This window comes from Amblyomma maculatum, chromosome 1 (assembly GCF_055883805.1).
Source record: "Amblyomma maculatum isolate TAMU_Amacu chromosome 1, ASM5588380v1, whole genome shotgun sequence".
NCBI lineage: Eukaryota > Metazoa > Arthropoda > Arachnida > Ixodida > Ixodidae > Amblyomma > Amblyomma maculatum.
In genome coordinates this window covers 19,637,640-19,655,789 of record NC_139344.1, presented here as the reverse complement: position 1 = coordinate 19,655,789, position 18,150 = coordinate 19,637,640, and the positions used below count along the sequence as shown (strand labels likewise).

Below are 18,150 nucleotides of genomic sequence, written 5' to 3'. Positions count from 1 at the left end.
CCCGAAGGCATTGCACTTGCTGAACTATCCTCGCTGAGTGAATGCACCGTCTTTGTTCTCACGCACGAGTCTGTCGGAAGTTCCTAGTGCCCCCATCCAGCCCAGTTCCAGTTCTGGTATTATCTCTGGGATGATTGCAGCAGATCTACTGCATGATCTCGCACAAGATCCGCATAAGCTTCTGCTTACATAGAGCTACATATTCGACATTGATCGCCGTCCACTGAGTCAGACAACAGTAGTTACTCATTGCATAGATACCGGTTACGCCAGTCCTGTCCACTAGTGCCCATACCGTGTGTCCCACTCAGAACGTCGGGTAATACAAAGTAAGGTCATTAAGATGCTTTCCAGTGACATCATCGGGCCTTCGAGTAGCCCATGGGACTCTCTCGTGGTTCTAGTCAAAAAGGAAGACGACACATGGCGTTTTTGCGTTGATTACCGCCACCTCAACAAGATAACAAAGATGTCTATCCTCTTCCTCAAATAGACGATGTCTTTGACTGCTTGCACAGAGCTAAATACTTTTCATCGACTGACCTACGGTCTGGCTACTGGCAGATTACCGTCGACAAACTTGACCAAGAAAAAACAGCGTTCATCACACCTGACTGCCTCTACCAGTCCAAGGTGATGCAGTTCGGCCTTTGTAATGCTACCACGACTTTCTAACGGATGATGGACTCGTTTCTCAGGGGTTCTAAGTGGACAACTTGTCTGTGTTATTTAGTCAATGTTGTTTTTTTGTCCACTTTCGAAAGTCACCTGCACAGTCTTTCTACAATTCTTGCAATTTTCTGCCAAGCTGGCCTTCAGCTCAATGCCAAAAATATAGCTTCGGTCTCCATGAAATTAAGATTCTTGGCCACATGGTTAATACTGACGGCGTCCAACCTGACCGAAAGTCTGCGTAGTCAGTTCCTTCCCAGCTCCTAGTTCTGCGCTTGACATCCGAAGTTTGGTCGGTTTATGCTCCTATTTTCGTCGGTTTGTGCACAACTTTGCCGTCATCGCCCATCCTCATGTTCTTGTTGAAAAAGAATGTGCCCTTCTGCTTGCGCCCAGACCAGGCTGACACTTTCTCAGCACTTATTGCCGCGCTCACCACACCATCAGTCTTAGCCCATTTCTGCCCGTCCGCTCCGACAGAACTTCGCACAGACGCGAGTGGCCATGGCATTGGAGCAATCCTTACTCAGCGACAGAGCGGTCACTTTCGAGTTATCGCTTATGCAGGTCGTCTTCTATCCGATCCAGAACGAAATTCAATTACGAAGTGTGAATGCCTTGCTCTCGTATGGGTCATTGCCAAATTTCGTCCTTTCTTGTTTGGCTGACACTTCACTGTTGTTACAGAGCACCATGCGCTTTGCTGGCTTTCTTCTCTTAAAGACTCTACTGGCTGTCCTGGACGCTGGGCACTAAGACTCCGGTCGTCATCATGGTGCAGACTGTCTCGCTACCCAGTTGATTTCCCTCCTCCTTCCGAGCGCGGAGTTGACAGCTGTGTCCTCTCCATTTCTGATTTTTCTGATATCACCCATGAACAGCGCTCGGATGCCTCCCTTGGCAGAATAATTGACCTGCTCACCAGCAATCCAACGCATCCTTCTGTCACTCAGTTTGTGCTCCTAGGGTATATTCTGTACCGCCGCAATTTCTGCTCGGATGGCTCAGAGTTATTGTTAGTTGTGCCTCACCACCTTCGCTCTGCCGTTCTCGAATAACTGTATAATGCACCCACAGCTGGCCACCTAGGTGTTACCAGTACCTACGACAACGTATCTCGACGTTTCTTCTGGCCTGGACTGTACCAATCTGTGCGGAGCTATATAGCAGCTTGCGAGCTGTGTTAATGCAGGAAGCTCTCCGTACCTCCCTCCAGAACTCTTCAACAAACTCCCATCCCGTCCACTCTATTTTCGTGCATTGGTGTTGACCTGCTCAGATATTTTCCAGTTTCCGTGTCAGGAAACAAATGGATTGCAGTAGCGACAGAATATACGATGTGCTACGTCATCACCAGAGCCATACCAACAAGCTGTGCCACATACATCGCAGACTTCCTGCTGAATGATGTCATACTGCACCATGGCGGTCCCCGACAACTGATAATCGACCGCGGTGCCTCTTTCCAGGAGTGGTAAATGAAATTCTTCATTTATGCTCTGTCCATAATAAATCCAGTACAGCTTACCACCCCCAGACTAATGGTCTCATGGAACGCTTCAACCGCACGCTCACGGAGATGCTTTTTATGTACATCTCAGATGACCATCGCGATTGGGATGAGAGTCTACCTTTTGTGACCTTCACATATAATTCCACCTATCACGACACCTCTGGATACTCTCTTTTCTCTCTTTTTTTTTTTGGACGAGATCCAGTGCTTCCCTTCGACATTGTCTTCCCTGTTTTCGGTGCAGTCAGCAGTTAAATCCAAAAAACGATTACCCGAGCTGGCGCCACCCGTCAAATTGCCTGCAGCCGATTTTCTGCCTCTTAGGACGTTATGACAGCCATCATCTTGACATCCAGTATTCACCTGGCTCTCCTATTTTACTGTGGCTCCTGTCCTGTTGTGTCGGCCTAAGTGCACTGTACAAAGGACCTTACTGCGTTGTTCGCCAAGTGACAGATGTTACTTACAAGATTGAGCCCACGGTACCCAATTCTTTGCCACCCGTACCACTGTCTGAGATCATACATTTGTCCCGTCTCAAGCCTTACCACCGCCTTCTTCGTTCCCGCTGTAGCAAGCACCGGAACTGTGCTCCCAAGGAGGAGGGGTCATGTGACGAAGAATTGAACGATTGTGCTGAGGAGCAACGACGTTGAATGTGTGCGATTAACTAGGCACTACTGGTGCCAACAGGGATGGGCTGCGCTGCATTAACTGGCCATATCAAAGTTTCTCAGCTCAGCTCAGCTGTATTGCGAGGCAAAGGTAAGTGATTTAAGTTGTGATGTACTATCTTTACCATATGTAATCGAGCAGTTGAGTGGTGACACTGTGGTCTTCGCCACTGAGCCCTGTTGTACATTTGAGGGTCTAAACTAGCTGGTGTGAAGGCCCTTTCACGCTTGCGAGTCGCTAAGGCATGCTACTCTTAATGAGGCATGTTGATCTTGACCGTTCACTAGGCTTCGATCCCAGTGCAGTCATTAAAGTAGCTGCTCAATTACTTTTGGTGAAGATGGTACACTCCTCTATTCTTGGCCATGTTGTCTTGCAGTGCATAAGTATGGGCTGGCACTAGACTGATGGCAATCACACATAGTAAGCTGCAGTTAACCAGTCACCAGTGACACAAGGAGGCTGTGCGCTCCTTTGTCGAAGACTGGCCTCGTGAATGTCAGACCATTTCATTTTCTTGACAACACCATGGAACTGGGTGAAGTTGCTGTTGTTTTGTAAAGTAATAACAGCAGGAAGAGGCTTGCAGCTTGTGTACCTCACGTTATATAGGTCAGTGTCAATGATATTAATCCATAAAATTCCCTGGCTGGAGTGCATTGCGTGCAATCAGCTGAATTTTGGGTGTTCTGAGCCCTCTCCCACACGTTACGAGAGATAGAAATGCGTGAGCTGTGACCCCACTGTTACGCACTAAGTGCTACCCATACACCCCAAGCTATTTGATCGCCGCTTGCGCTATGCACACTGCAAATGGCTTGTGGTGGCAGCGCGACCACAGACAAATTCAATCAGCCAGAAACTTATCTGCGTGAATGCATTCCCGGTGCTTTTTGGCTTGAGGATTTAAATAATTTTCGATGTTATGGCTATTATTGCCAACTCTGTCAGATCCGTACCAAGAACCTGCTTTAGCATGTTTTTCAAGAGCACTCTGAAACAAATTTCAGGGCTTACTTTACTTGCTTGACATAATGGCGTAAGTTTTGATGTTGCATCCGTCAAAAATAATTGTAGATTTGTTCAAGAACACAGAACTCTGACCAGTTAAATATATAAAAGCACAAAATGAGTGTGGAACGTTTGCTGTGCCCTTTGTGTGACCTCATGTTTGAAACATTTGAATGCTGAAGTCCTGTGGCGGGAACAGCTCTAAAATGGAAGTTTCGGTGCTTTCAGTCTGATTGGCTCAACATGGGTGGGTGTTGCAAAGACCTGCCTGTCTCTGTTGACTGCTGCAAGTGAAATGTCATAGCTGAGAGCATGCGGCTTTCTTGCATTTACCAGAGGGACCATTCTTCAAGCCGCAGCCGTGGAGTGTGGTATTTGGGGACGATTGGCCGGGAGCTCAGGCTCGAGCCCAGATGGCAGGAGGCCCCCTCTGGTTGCAGGATCTGGCAGAGGAGCATATTGCCCGCCAGCTGACTTGGATGGACGCGGTATGCTCACTTCATGTTTTTCTTCGTACAGTAAACTGCTGTTAAGGTTAACTCGGTTGGAACGGTGAGACCTAGTGCATAACTTGGGCCTTCGTCTCTCAACTGGTGCGTACAAAACATCCCCCGTGTCTCTTTGCTGAAGCCAGCGAGCCGCTTCTTGCAAACAGAAGAACCATGCTTGGCATGTGCATACATACCCAAAATAAGGGCCTTCTGAAAACACCTCTGTCACACCATCGTTACAGCGACACCGTTCATAACTCGCTTCAACAACAAACCCCAAAGTGTCAGACCACTGCTGCTCCATTTTTGGAAAAAAAAAAAAGGTCAGAAAATTAGACATACTGGATCTCTCCCCAATGTTGCCTAGACACCACACACACTGCCACCATGGTACAGTTTTCCCGCTGTGTGCGACCTTACACTAATACGCTTTCATAAAAAGCAAACTCCACGCGAACACATTTTGCAAGAGTTTTGAAGAGAGTTTCACAGTATGACCGCACTGGTGGTTCTCGCTTCTGCTGCCTCACTCCTCCTCTTACTTCGCACACCTGCGGCTGCTTCTCCTTCTTCACACTCCTGGCAAACTTTATTCGTACTGGTACATATTTCAACACACTTACAACAATAACCTGACACAATGCCATACATTCCAGTCCCCTGCCTACCCTTTCTCTCCACCGCCATCGCTGCCGATCTGATTCTCCTCCTGGGGCCTCCCCCTTCAGAAAGCTCTCGACCCCTTCGGGTCGTCTAGACCCGGCTATGCTGTCCTTGACGTTCGCAGACAGCCATGGAGGAGTTAAACCACGGCAAACTATGTCTGACCATTCTTAATCGAGCTTCCGCTCTGTAAACTAAGTTCAGGTCTACACGAGTCTAACCTGGCTTAGCAACACAGAATAACGATTATAAAGCTGGAACCGCATGGCGCGATTTCGGGCCCGATTGCTGCGCATATGGTGGGACGTGCGCGTCATTCTGACGCATGCCCACCACGAAATTGCGCCGCCGCATAGTTTTACGCGGAGTAGAAAAAAACTCCTCCTGCGGCGTGTCCACTGTTGTCACGGCCGGTGTCTACCAATCAGCGTGTAGTCACACGTCATTTTGGTTTTTTGGTTCATCAACAGATGGCTCTGCTCTCCGCGCATCTCTAGGGTGCCTCGATGTAGCGCGACGGCGGAGCTGGTATCGAGGCACCCTATGCATCTCGGCGGAACCTTGTTGTTTCGTCGGCAAAGCTGGTGTGCGCGTCCAAGGAGCCACGTGCATTCACGCATCATATTCATTCGCGTGTAGTGTTCGCCCAAAATGGACAAGACAACCTTTAACGAGGCCCTAATCACCAAAGGGGAAAAGCGTCTCATCTTGTGGGACGTACGCGACTGAAACTATACAAGCAACATAACCCGGAAAACGCGGCACGATAGCGCCGCTTCATTTTTCTCGTGCGGGTTCTAGCGTGTCGGCGGCAACGCGACCGTTCGCCGCGCGTCTCGTTTTTCACGAGCGAAAAACACTCCATGTGGTTCCGCCTTAAAATCGCTTTTGCTTGCGTAACCGGGCTTAGCCGAGCTAAGCCGCAGCAATTGTTTAACTTTAGATGAGAAATACATGAAATACAGAAAGTTCAAAAACACAATGCTTTGGAAGTGCAACAATTGAGGACGAATGGGGAAAAAGATAATGTGATTACCTCTGTGCTAGTCAGTTTTCACAGCTGAATGTTATGCCGTCCCAGTAGCTGTAGAAACAATATTAACGAGATACAGTTGAACTCCTTATAAGGGACATGCACTGGGGAGCAGTTTTTGTCTCTTATATGAGAGGCCCCTTATAAGCAGGGTACCACCTTTACATTTTCTAAGACCTTATTTCGGCGCAGGCATTCTATGGCTAAAATATGCAAAAAAAAAAAAGAAGGGTACATCATGTCGCATAAGCGTTATGATAGTTTTCATTTACATATTGCATTTGCTTGGCGGACCACCACACTGACCACACCTTGCAACTTCCTTGCATTTATTTACTGCTGAAGTAATTGTAAATCTTGGTCTGATTCATGGCTGCATTGATACTGTTCAACACAGCCTCTCCCTGCTTGAAAATCAGGCCAAGAGCCGCATGGTCAATGTGCCAAAGCTGTATATGTTGGCAAACTATGCTTGCAGCGATTGCAAAGTGCGATTGCGATAAGACTTGGCACCACAACTAATGATTCGCAACTAAGCTATGTGTCTGGTAACACTAAATTCAAGTAAAAAAAAGCACCAAGAAATCTTAGAAGTAACCAGCTTACCACCAAGGTGCTAGAAGTAGCCAAAACTATAAAACATCACGAGCTGAAATATCCCTCAGAAATTTATGCTTGTTTGACAAAGGGTAACAGCGGCTGTGAGCAACAAGTTTGTGAATGTCGCTACTCAGACGAAAAATAAATGAAAAGCAAACGAGGCATTACTGAGTGGAGTTGAAACTGGCTGAATAGCAAACAGAGCAGTTATTTGTCCTCGCCAGAGCAGAACCACTTCTGTTTTTATGTCATATGTTTTGTGTCTTTGCTTGGCTATGTCTCGTTTTCTAGGCACAATGACTTATTTATGTCAGCGGCACCAGCTGAGCACTTTCTTTGCATTTACCAGATAGATTTGTTGCTCATACTGAAATGCAACGTAGATAATTTTCGCTATATTCTTCACACTAGTGGACACAACACCTAGGTAATTCATGATAGGAAGCTCCACTAATTGGAGAACCCAAAGCGCGTTCTCAGATGCTCGCATATGCAGTCGCACCTGTGCTGTTCGTAGCAAGCCTGATGAGCTTCTCTACGTTGCATTCCCACTGCAGGGGCCTCTTTTAGTCATTTCAAAGCTGATTGACTTGCTTTCTGTTTGCTGAAGTCATAATTAATAATGACTGCACAGGTGTGTCACTCTTCTTTTGTTTTCACTGTAGCTGCTAATGAACTTGGCGATGGATGGTGCCGCATCTAATGTTTCAAATCTGTTACAAGCAAGTCTGAGTACCAAACTTTAAGGCTAATTTGTCCTTTATAGCCACTTGCCTTCTACATCCAATGTCTGTTAAAAAATGGGTCTAATTAACGAGTTATAGGGGGGCCAACCATTTGGGTGAAGGGTGTTTTATACCCGATTGTCTGCTACATCCATGTCTCTTATAATGGGGTTCAGCTTTATATTAAAAACAGTATTACAGTCAACAACATATTCGGACCCTCTAGGGAACGCAGAAACATCCGAAAATTCAGGCAGTCCGAAAAAATAAATGCATGAAAAAGACGTACCATTTTACAACGTACCATTTTACAAATATTTCTTGGATCAAAACAGTCAAGGATGAGGTATTAGCCGTTCAAAAACTCTATGCAGCCGACAGCCTGTTTTTGTCACGGCAGCCGGCGTTATTGGTGCAGTGTCTTAAAGAATTTGTCGATCCTTGTTTGAACGGCGTTTCGCTTGCATGCGATCATATTCGCCTCGATCTGAGCGACAGTCATGTCAGCGCTGCACACCAATGAAAGCGTGAGCAGTGCTCGTGTCAATTCGGCGCTCGTAGGCGGTGCAGACATTGGCTCCTCATTCTCAACATCGGAGTCTTCCGAATCCTCCACAACCTGACGGACTAGCTCCTCATCGGTCAGCTCTGCACAGAAGTCAAGCTCGTTGTCAGCGTCGGTAAACTGTTCAAAAGTTATTTCCATCGGTATGGAAATCTCAGCAGAGCGGAGGTCGTTGATGTCGTCCATGGTGGGCACATGTCACTCACGTCACATTCAGGCAAGTCTGCTGCCTCTGTGGTGAGTGCGAAGCCCGCGTGGCGAAAACAGTTGCAAATCGTGTCTTCCTTCACTGTCTTCCATGCGTTCGTAAGCATTCCGACAGCAGACCGAAGTTCAACGTTGTAGCCTTTGCCGCTTTCCGCACACAACACCATGCGGTTTAGTACCCGTGAACGGTACAAAAGTTTCAGATTGCAGATGCGCCTTGGTCCATCGGTTGGAGAATTGCAGTCGTGTTGGGCGGCATGAACTCCAGCTGTACAGCCTTCAAATTCTTGATGTAACCATGAGCAGCGCAGTTGTCAACGAAGAGCACGACACGTCTGTTCTGAAGTTCAAACGTCCTGTCCAACCTGCGGGCGTAATTCTCAAACAACTGCTGAGTGACCCATGCCTTTTTGTTGGCTTCGTACAACACTGGCAGCGATGCCCCTTTAAAGGGGGATGAGGGTCTTAACTTTTTTTTTTATTTCTTAACCTATCTTGCTGAAAATTGCCATGGTGATATATCTTTGAATGCTGATTCCAAATATGCATTTAGATTTGAAATACCTCATCTAGACATGAAGATATGGCAAGATAATGTACCGCACATAGTGTCTTTTCTTACGGGCCATTACGATATTTTCTTAATTAAAAAAAACTGGTTTTGAAAATATGCTGTCATTTCCAAGGGCCTATTGCACATTCTAAAGCTAAGGAAATTTTCATGAAGTCATTACATAGGTCATGACTGAATAACAAAGTTGGTGGAAAAAAACAATGTGGGAGTTTAATTGCTAGTCTATCAGACTTTATCAAAAACGGAAAGCTTTAGGTTGTAGCTGAGATTTTACCGAAAAAAATGATACCAAGTTCAATAAAATCCGTGCATGCAAACATTATGAAAAGTTCCGTAAGGCAAGACTTTTTACCAAATAAACAAAGCTGAGAAAACTGCATTCAAAGTTTTACTCACTGTGCCACTTTTGTTTACCAATCACATGGAAAGATTTAATGCTTTAGCGTGCAGCCCAGTTATTGCTGAACACAATGGCACCGAATTTACATAAATCTGTTCATGTAATGGCTGTGAAAGTCTATGTATGGCATTGGCACTTGACAAAAAAAGACGCTCAGAAAGTCACTTGCTATAGTCTCAGAACCTTAAACCATTCACATAAGTCCTGGGCAGTAGTCTTGGGTTTTGTCAGGCCTGTGCCTCTTGGCCATCTTCTTCTTCACCTTTTCACTATCAGTGTGACCCTTATCAGACCTGCACAGCCTCTGCTTATCTTTTTCAAGGCTCCTACGAATGAGGCACCTACCAGGACTATAACCAAGCTGCGCTGCAACAGCTCTGCTGGTTGCTGCCATCCCTTGATTGAAGCGAGAAATTGCTTCTGCAACAGCCCTTTGAACAGCCAGCAGAGTCGTGCGTGTTTTTAGTGCATTGGCTCCAGATGACAGAGTGCAGGCACTCGATGGCATTCTGTGTCATGCCATCTTTGCAGCGCTCCAAGAGGACCTCGTCGCCCAGCCTGGCAAAAACTGGCTCAAGCGCAGTGCGAACATGGCCTGGCAGAGGGTTTTTGTGTGTTGGCGGCTCCACCTGGTTGGCCAAAGCACGATTGAAGGCACACCATGAATCAACTCCTTGAGGACAGCAACTGTGATCTAGGGCTTCATCTGTTGAGGTCAGGTGCAACAGCGTGGCTTGCACTGCCTTTTTCATGCCTGCGACGTCGTGGCTATGGCTCCGCAAGGCATACCCATAGTAATTGGTGATCTTTTTTATCTTTTCTTGGGTAAGGTTGCCCTTTCCACCAAGAGATTGCCCTTGTGCCTTCTTTTTCTCAACCAAGTTGTGAAGAGCCGTCCCCATCCGCTTGTGGACATGGTTGAGGCAGTCCTTTTCGATGGATATATATCCATACACGTCTTCCTGGGTCAATGCATGAAATGTGCAGCTATCACCATCCGAAAGTATGGTTGTGTACCGCAACCCATTTTTTTCCAAGGACCTATTGAATAAAATCATAGCTGCTTCAGTCTCCATCCGTCCGGCATTGCAGTCAATGTTCTTCATACACTTGTGGTTCACAGCCCAGTCACCGTAACCGTCGTCACTGGGATCAGGTGCCCCTTGGCACCCACGACAGTACCTCGACAGCACAACATGGTCCAGTACAAGGCCAGTGTACAGTTCTATAATGCAGCCAACTGCAATATTTGAATTGTGGCCACGCGTTTTCCATGTGCCATCAAATATCACGTCTACACTCCCTGTTGGGTTCAGGAAGTCTTTGTATAAGTCCTTCACCACTTTGACACTTGCTGCTTCTGTAGCAGTAGCAACTGCCTGGCAAGCTTTCACCATAGTGTTCATGTGCCCCTTGAAAGTTTTGTGGTGAAGTCCTCGGTGGGAGAGATTCATTGTTGCACAAAAATCCGCTAGAGCAGTCACTCCCTTCCCTATACTTTGTGTGCCTTTCATCGCTCGCAGGTTTACTTCAAAAGGTATGATACTAGATTTCCCGGGCACTCGTGGCGACGAAAATTGCTACTCGGCGAAATTGCAATTCGAACATGTGAGCACTAACTTCACAGCTACCGTATTTACTCGAATCTAGGCCGGTACGTTTTTTTTTTTAATTGGTTACGAAAGTCGGGGGTCGGCTTAGATTCGAGGATGCGGTTTGCCCGCAACCGCTAGACATGTAGCGCCATCTCGCGGCTACTGCTTGAAGCTTGCAGGTTTGCAGGCTCCATTTTGCTTTTGTGAACGTTGCACCAAGGTCTCGTCGTTTCGTGTTTCCTTGTGTGCGTCTCTGCGTGCCCTCGAAAAAGCAGTCGTGTTCGCGGCGCGATGGCTCCCACCAAGCGATGCCATTACTCTGCGGCTTTTAAGCGGAAAGTAGTTTTAGAGGCGGAGAAGACGTCAAACCTACAAGCTCAGCACGACTTCGGCGTGGATGAAAAAAACGTGCGCCGATGGCGCAAGCAGCGGAATGAGCTTTTCGACTGCGCTGCAAAGCGAATGGCCTTCACTGGACCCAAGAGCGGGCGACACCACGAGGTGGAGAAGGATGTCGCTGATTTTATCAGGAAGCAAAGGGAAAGTGCAATGCCCGTGACGACGGAGATTATACAGGCGAAGGCGAGGGAGATCGCAAACGTTAGAGGCGTTGGACAGACCCAATTTAAGGCCAGCAGGGGCTGGGTCACTCGCTTCATGAAGCGTTTCGGGTTCAGCTTGCGACGGAGGACTTCTGTGTGCCAAAACCTACCCCCTGACTTTGAGGAGAAGCTGGTCGCATTCCAGCGCTTTGTTATCAAGAAGCGGTTGGAGGAGGACTACAGACTGGGCCAAATCGGTAACGCCGACCAGACCCCAGTCTGTTTTGACCTGCCTGTAGCGTTCACAGTGAATGAAAAGGGCGCAAAACAGGTAAAAGTCAGAACTGCTGGGTACGAGAAGCAACGTTTTACCGTGATGTTATGTTGCATGGCCGATGGGCGAAAACTGCCGCCCTACATCATATTTAAGCGGAAGACGCTTCCAGATGGAGAAGTTTTCCCTAAAAACGTCTTTGTGCGCGTCCATGAGAATGGATGGATGAGTGGTGCCCTTGTCGAAGACTGGGTGAAGACCGTTTGGCAACGCCGTTCCGGGGCCCTGTTGTTCAAGAAGTCGCTCCTGGTTCTCGACTCCTACCGTGGCCACTTGACAGATGCCGTAAAGTCCGTGCTTTCGGATGGCGGTGTGGACATTGCGATAATCCCCGGAGGTATGACGAGCCAGCTAAAGCCGCTCGACGTAGCCATCAACAAGCCATTTAAGGTAGGCTGCGGAAGCACTACAACGACTGGCTGACAATGCAAGATCACCAGCTCACACCGACCGGGCGCATCAAGCGTGCTTCGCTTAGCCAAGTGGTGAACTGGGTCGCCGCGGCGCGGGAGGAGATTCCAGCCGAACTGATTGTGCGGGCCTTCCGAAAGTGCAGTATTTCCAACGCGCTGGACGGAAGCGAAGACAGTGCGCTGTGGGAGGAAACCAGCGACAAAGAGGACAGCGACGGCGACGAAGACAGCGAGTGAGCATTGGACGTGCTACAATGAGCGTCGCAAGCACAATAAAATGCATGTTCTAGTTCCAGGTAATGCCTTTTTTCATTCGGCTTACATTCGAGTAAACATTATTTTTTTTTTCTGACCGTCTGAATTTAGGGGGTCGGCCTAGATTCGAGTAAATACGGTAAGCCATATTCTCTTCCGCTGCATTTCGCGAGTTGAACACTGGCCATCCTACACTTGCTGCAGCTTGTGGATGCAGACAGCTTCTTCAGTATGCTCATGTCAACAATTATGTACTCAGTTCCGCGATAGTCGTCTACACTTATTGTGCTGACGTTCATCAGCTCGAACTTGCGCGAAGTCGCGGACTTCTTCGCCAATGACGTCTTGGCGTTATCTGCGTATTTTTCGCGTCCCGCGCACTGTGCCCCTGTGATAAACACTGTGTCCAAACGTTGAGCCCGCGAGCTTGGTTTAGCCGCGTCCGTCGGCGCTGAAGCGGCGTGCGGAAACGCCAAGTCGTCATTAGGCTTAGCTCAGCTGGCTGGGCCGCTTCTGACGACACAGAATTCAAAGCGACTCGCAGAGCATCAAAAGTCTATATTTTCGACGGGCTAAGTCCAGGCGCATCCACTGGCACCGCAGACACTTGCGGTAACACCGAAGTTGACGCCGATCGGCACTGTCCAGCCGCGGCATCCACCAACGAAGCTGACATCGACGGTGTCGGTCCAGCCGCGTCCATCGGCAAAACTGTGGTCGACGAGTTCAATCCAGCCGCATCCGCCGACGGCCCTGCAGCTTGAGGCAACACCGAAGCTGTAGTTCTCGATGTGACACTTTTCTTATTCCATGCGCGTCTCTTTTTGCCGACTGCTTTTCGCGTGCTTGCTTTCAAGCACGTGTCTCGCGCCATCGAGACACGTGGAACAGACACCAGACAGGCAAATACACATGAAAACAAAAACTTCGAAGCTAGGAGGAACGAGTTAGTCAAAATATTTACAGGAACGATGAGAAAAAAGGCAAAACGAGAAATGCTAGGAAACAAGGAGCGCAAAAAATCACGTGCCAGCGGGCGAAAGTAGACGACAAAGAGTCGGCAACGCGGTCGCGGGAGGCAAGGCATGCGTCACGGCCAATCAGAGGGCTGTGCCTCGAGAGAGCGCTCGCTTTACCCAATCAGCGGCTGTCTCGCGACGATTCACCCCTTGCAAACGGATGCCGAATGCTCCGCTGTGCGAAAACCTACAAAGTGTTGAGAGACGCCAGGAGAGAGAGTGGGAAACGAGCTTTCAAACGAGACCAAGATGGCGCCTATCGGTTCGCGCCGCGCGGAGCTACGACGGCTTGAAAATAGTGCAAATTTTCGCGTTTGGCGTTCGATTTCGGCTCACCGACGTTTCTAAATTGCTGTTTTTTTTTAATATTTCGAGTAGGAATTGAGCTATAATATTTTGTAGAGGCATAGTCGGGACATTGAAGACTTCAAAACAGCAATTTTTTAAAATTGCCATTTTTGACCATTTTTCGTGATTTTAAGACCCGCGCTTAAAGCACCTTGGGTTCTTCGACTTCCCGATTACAAGTAAGGCAAGCTTCTCACTGCCAGACATGTTGCTGCCGACGAGAACGGTCAGCCGCTCTTTACTGTGCTTGCCACCGTGGCATGGGTCACCAACAAAAGCAAGCGTTCTTTCCGGCAACATCTTATAAAATAAGCCAGTTTCGTCGCAGTTGAAAACATTGTCAGCAGAGAACTGCTACAACAAAGACTGCAGTTTTTCGTTGCGGTACTGCTCAATAACTGCATTGTCGACGGCGCCGCTCTCACTGCACACCTTCTTGAACTTGAGATCATTCCGATGTTTAAAGTTTCTCAGCCACCCATCACTAAACTTAAAATCATCAATGCCCATTTGAAGCGCGAGAGTTTCCGCTTTTTCTTTCAAGACTCCGCCCGAGACCGGTAACCGCTTTGCAGTCATTGGATTATGCCAAACGGTGAGGGCTTCCTCAAGCTTTGGGTGAACACCTTGGCTTACATTCTTTTTTTTTTTCTTTGGCACCAGATGGTTTTTCGGCCACTTCCAGGATCTTGCACTTGTTCTTGAGAAAATCAGAGACTGTTTGCTTGGAAATGCCGAACTCCTTACCCACGTTAGCCTGCGATCGTCCGCTCATTACTTTTTTAATGAGGGCGGCTTTCTTTCTTTAATAAAGGCGGAAAACAGACTGTACTGTTTTCCGCGCTTCGATGCCATCGACGAGGTCGGAGTGGGGGCCATCGCGGGCAAGCAAAATCCTCTTGTTGCAAAGTGTCGAAGCACCTAGGCCTAGCGTCGCAGAGCACAAAGCAAAACCATGCACCAGCTTAGCCATATGGCCTAGCAAAACACCATGTAGTCTGTGATGAGTCTGCGCAACGAAAAGGCGAAACGGTCGTGGCATCGACGGCACTTAAGGAAACTCCGGAAGAGGCGCTGGTGAACATAGCCAGAGTGGCCAGACCAAATCGGTGTGTGACGGCTAGGTATGGCTAGTTGTTCAAAGCTGTGACATGGTACGCAGACTGGGAGATAGCCAAAATGGCGGCTTTGTATGACGCAGTTGCGATTTCAGACCTTCTGTCGCGTCAAAAAGTCCGAAAAATTGGATGGCGGGGGGTTCGAGCATCCAAAATTTCAGATGCCCTTATACATTGATCCTGTGGGGCTCGTGGCGGTGCTGCGAAGATGTCTGGAATATTGGGCATGTCCGAAAATTCAGTCGTTGACTGTATTTAGTCACTTTCTAACTGTAAGCATAACCCTGAACCCCAAAAATGCAATGGAACCCTTAACTGGAGATGTCAATCACCATCTAGTAAAAGCTGATAAACAAGGACAGGGAATTAAGTTCTGCTAGATCCCTAGTCATGTGGGGAACAGCGGAAATGAGAAGGCAGACTAATATGCTACACGTGCTTGTAACACCGCAAAATAAAACAAATTAGCATGCCTTGTAACGACTGAAGTTCATATGCCGTAAACTGAGAACTAAATGTCAGGCTTCACGGGATAATGAAGTGAACAGCAAACTGCACCTGCTCAAGCCTATCACTCAAGAATGGGAGTCATCCTGTCATAAGGAGCGCTATAGTAAAGTAATACTCAACCCTGTGTTTGGTGCATGATGGCCTTCGCTGCCTATGCGCCATGAAATGCAAACCCTAATGGGACGGCAGAAAATTGTCCCTGCCACTCAGTTTTCATTCAGAAGCAGACAACCATTTGGCCGTTTTTCTCACCAGTAAACTTTACTGTGGTGTGAAAGGATTTTTAGGGGTCGTTCTGGAGCCATCAAATGATTCAACCTTTGAATTATTTTGACATTTTTTTTCAGCTGCTTGAAGCCCGAATCAACAAGGTTTTGCTGTATTGAGGAAGCCATACATTACCGGCAGCTTTCTTGAACCATACTACCAGTTGCAGCCTATCAGCTGAATAAACAAATCTGTGCCTTACACTTGCATTTTGTGTTGCACTAATGCTTGCGACATTTGAATCAAAAGCCCTCAAAACAGAATTTCTTTGCGTAGACATCTATACAAGAAATTCTAGTTAGTCACGGATCGTATTTAACTGAACTGATAATTGCAATTTCTGGCAGTTGAAACAGTCTTTGGTTCCTTGAGGCTTAGAATTAACATAGTGTAAGTAATAAAGCATAAGCGTAGTTTCTTTTTCCTGCTGTGCCCCACATAGCTTCTTACTTTCATTCCAGCAGAAAGCTGGACTCGATAAAAAAAATCCAAGGTCTGCTTTTTATTTTGTTTCAGTTTAAATGTTAGCTGTTTTTCCTTATGTTGTGTTAGTGTGCGATTCGAAATAAAATTTTCGTTGGATTACTTGTCTGTCTGACAAATGTCAAGCATACAAAACAAATTTTTTTCAAACTTTGCTGCTCTCTGGATGTCGCTAGGCCTAGCCTGCTTCGCATCGAAGCTGCCATAGATGGTACTTTCTAATTAGCCATTGCACTGCCCTGTATACGAGATCTAGTTGTTTTGCAGGACCTCTTCCGGCGCCTGGTGCCACATCACTGCCTGTCTGCCATGTGGCGCAAGCGGGGTCCACGGGACTGGGCGGGAACGGTGCACAACACAGCCACGGCCACTGTGCAGCAGTTCAACGCGGTGTCACGCCGCGTCACCTCAACGCTGCTGTGGGAACGCTGGAACGAGAGCAACCGCGTCCGCCTCCTTGCCAAGTGGATTGGCGTGGCCCAGGAGCTCAGGCTCCTCAAAAACTTTTCCTCTCTCAAGGCTGTCATCGCGGCACTTCAGAGCAACGACATCTACCGCTTGTCAAGTGTGTGGGCACGGGTGGTCCCCGATCGGTTGCAGACATTCTTGGAGTTGGCACGCATATTTTCCAGCGAAGACCACAGACTCTCTTGTCGTGAGCTCATGCTCAAGGTGGGCTTTCAACATTTTTCTTTTTGATATACTGTATACAATTCTTTGAGCATATCAGAAATAATTTCACGACTGCTCTCTCAAACATTCACTGTTATACCTCAAGAACATTCCTTCTGCTATTTATTTTTCCCCTGAATATCGTGGAAAGCCTGGAGAGTCGAAGGCTTAGAAGTGTTGCTTTCACAAAACGCAAATTTTCAGTTTTTCGATGCAGTGTTAATTTTGATTCCTAGACTGAGACGAGAATTTTGCACAAGAAATCTAAAATTACTGAATCTGAGAGACTAAAAATTGTGATCTGCAGTATCATTTTAGGCGTGAAGCTAAAAAAAAAATGAGGTCGGTGCAGTAAAATCTTGTTAATTTCACTCCTGTTTCCTGGTCTCGAAACACTAAGAAAAAATAAATATTTTGCTCCATTTTACAAACAACACATTCCTTTTTCGATGGAGGCGAAAAGCAATGCGCCTGTGTGCTGTGCGATGTCAGTGCACGTTAAAGAACCCCAGGTGGTCGAAATTTCCGGAGTCCTCCACTACGGCTTCTCTCATAACCTGAGTCGCTTTGGGACGTTAAACCCAACCAACCAACCAACCAACCAACATTCCTTTTCACCCAAAACTGATTTTAGGCGAAGATGGACTTGCAGATTTGTCTTACGTTTTCAGTTTTCTAAAAGAAGCAAATGTCTTATGCAAACTGTAGAATAAATTAAGTGTGCATCAGTAAACAAATTAAAACCTCAAGCTTTCCACATCATTGCATAGCAGCTTATGTGCCATAAAAACCAGCACAACCCATTTTCATAAATACTTTCTGAACAAACTCTAGTTAGAACACACGCGTTTTCCCCCTTTGCTTCACACACAAAAAATAACCTTGCTCTTGGCGCATGATAGCCTTAGTTGCTTTAAAAAAAAAAACCAACACAACACAATTAGAAAATTCAGATAATTCGAACCAGGAGCAAGGTCCCAGCTGATGCCCATGTACCGTATAAACTCTTGTAATGTCCGCACCTGTGTACGGGCTGCACCCCCTATTTCCTGAAGCAAATATTTAAAAAAAAAAAAAAGAAATCCATTAAGGGCCACACTCAGATTTTCAAGCCTTCAAAATGCACGCGTACAGGAGCTTCCAGATGCCGCCCACGGATGGTGCCTGAAGTCACGGGTCATCATCATTCTCATATTTTCCCTCTGCCGCGAGCTTCCACAACCCATATCGGCATCGGTATTGCCAGCCCTCGCCACCCCACCCACCCCGGCTTTGTTTTGTGACTGTCAAAGGGATGTGAGTGGTTGACATGGTCGCATGTCCTAGTTGCGGCTCTTGTGTGCTCTTCGCTTTACTTTTTGTGAATTGCGGTTGAGCGTTGTCATTCTAGGATGATGGCAAGCATATTGGTAGCTACACGGCAGGCTTTAAACTTTAAAGTAGCGGAGTTTGCACTCGAACATGG

General features: G+C 47.3%; 1 protein-coding gene across 1 annotated transcript in view; it reads left to right on the top strand.

Moving 5' to 3' along the window:
* The window catches only part of Rgl (Ral guanine nucleotide dissociation stimulator-like), a 102,864-nt gene that overhangs the window by 34,591 nt on the left and 50,123 nt on the right, over positions 1–18,150 (top strand). Inside the window, exons 6-7 of the mRNA XM_084587841.1 lie at positions 4,208–4,359; positions 16,281–16,685. Coding sequence (XP_084443967.1) covers positions 4,208–4,359; positions 16,281–16,685 — 557 coding nt within the window. The remainder of the gene's footprint in view (positions 1–4,207; positions 4,360–16,280; positions 16,686–18,150) is intronic.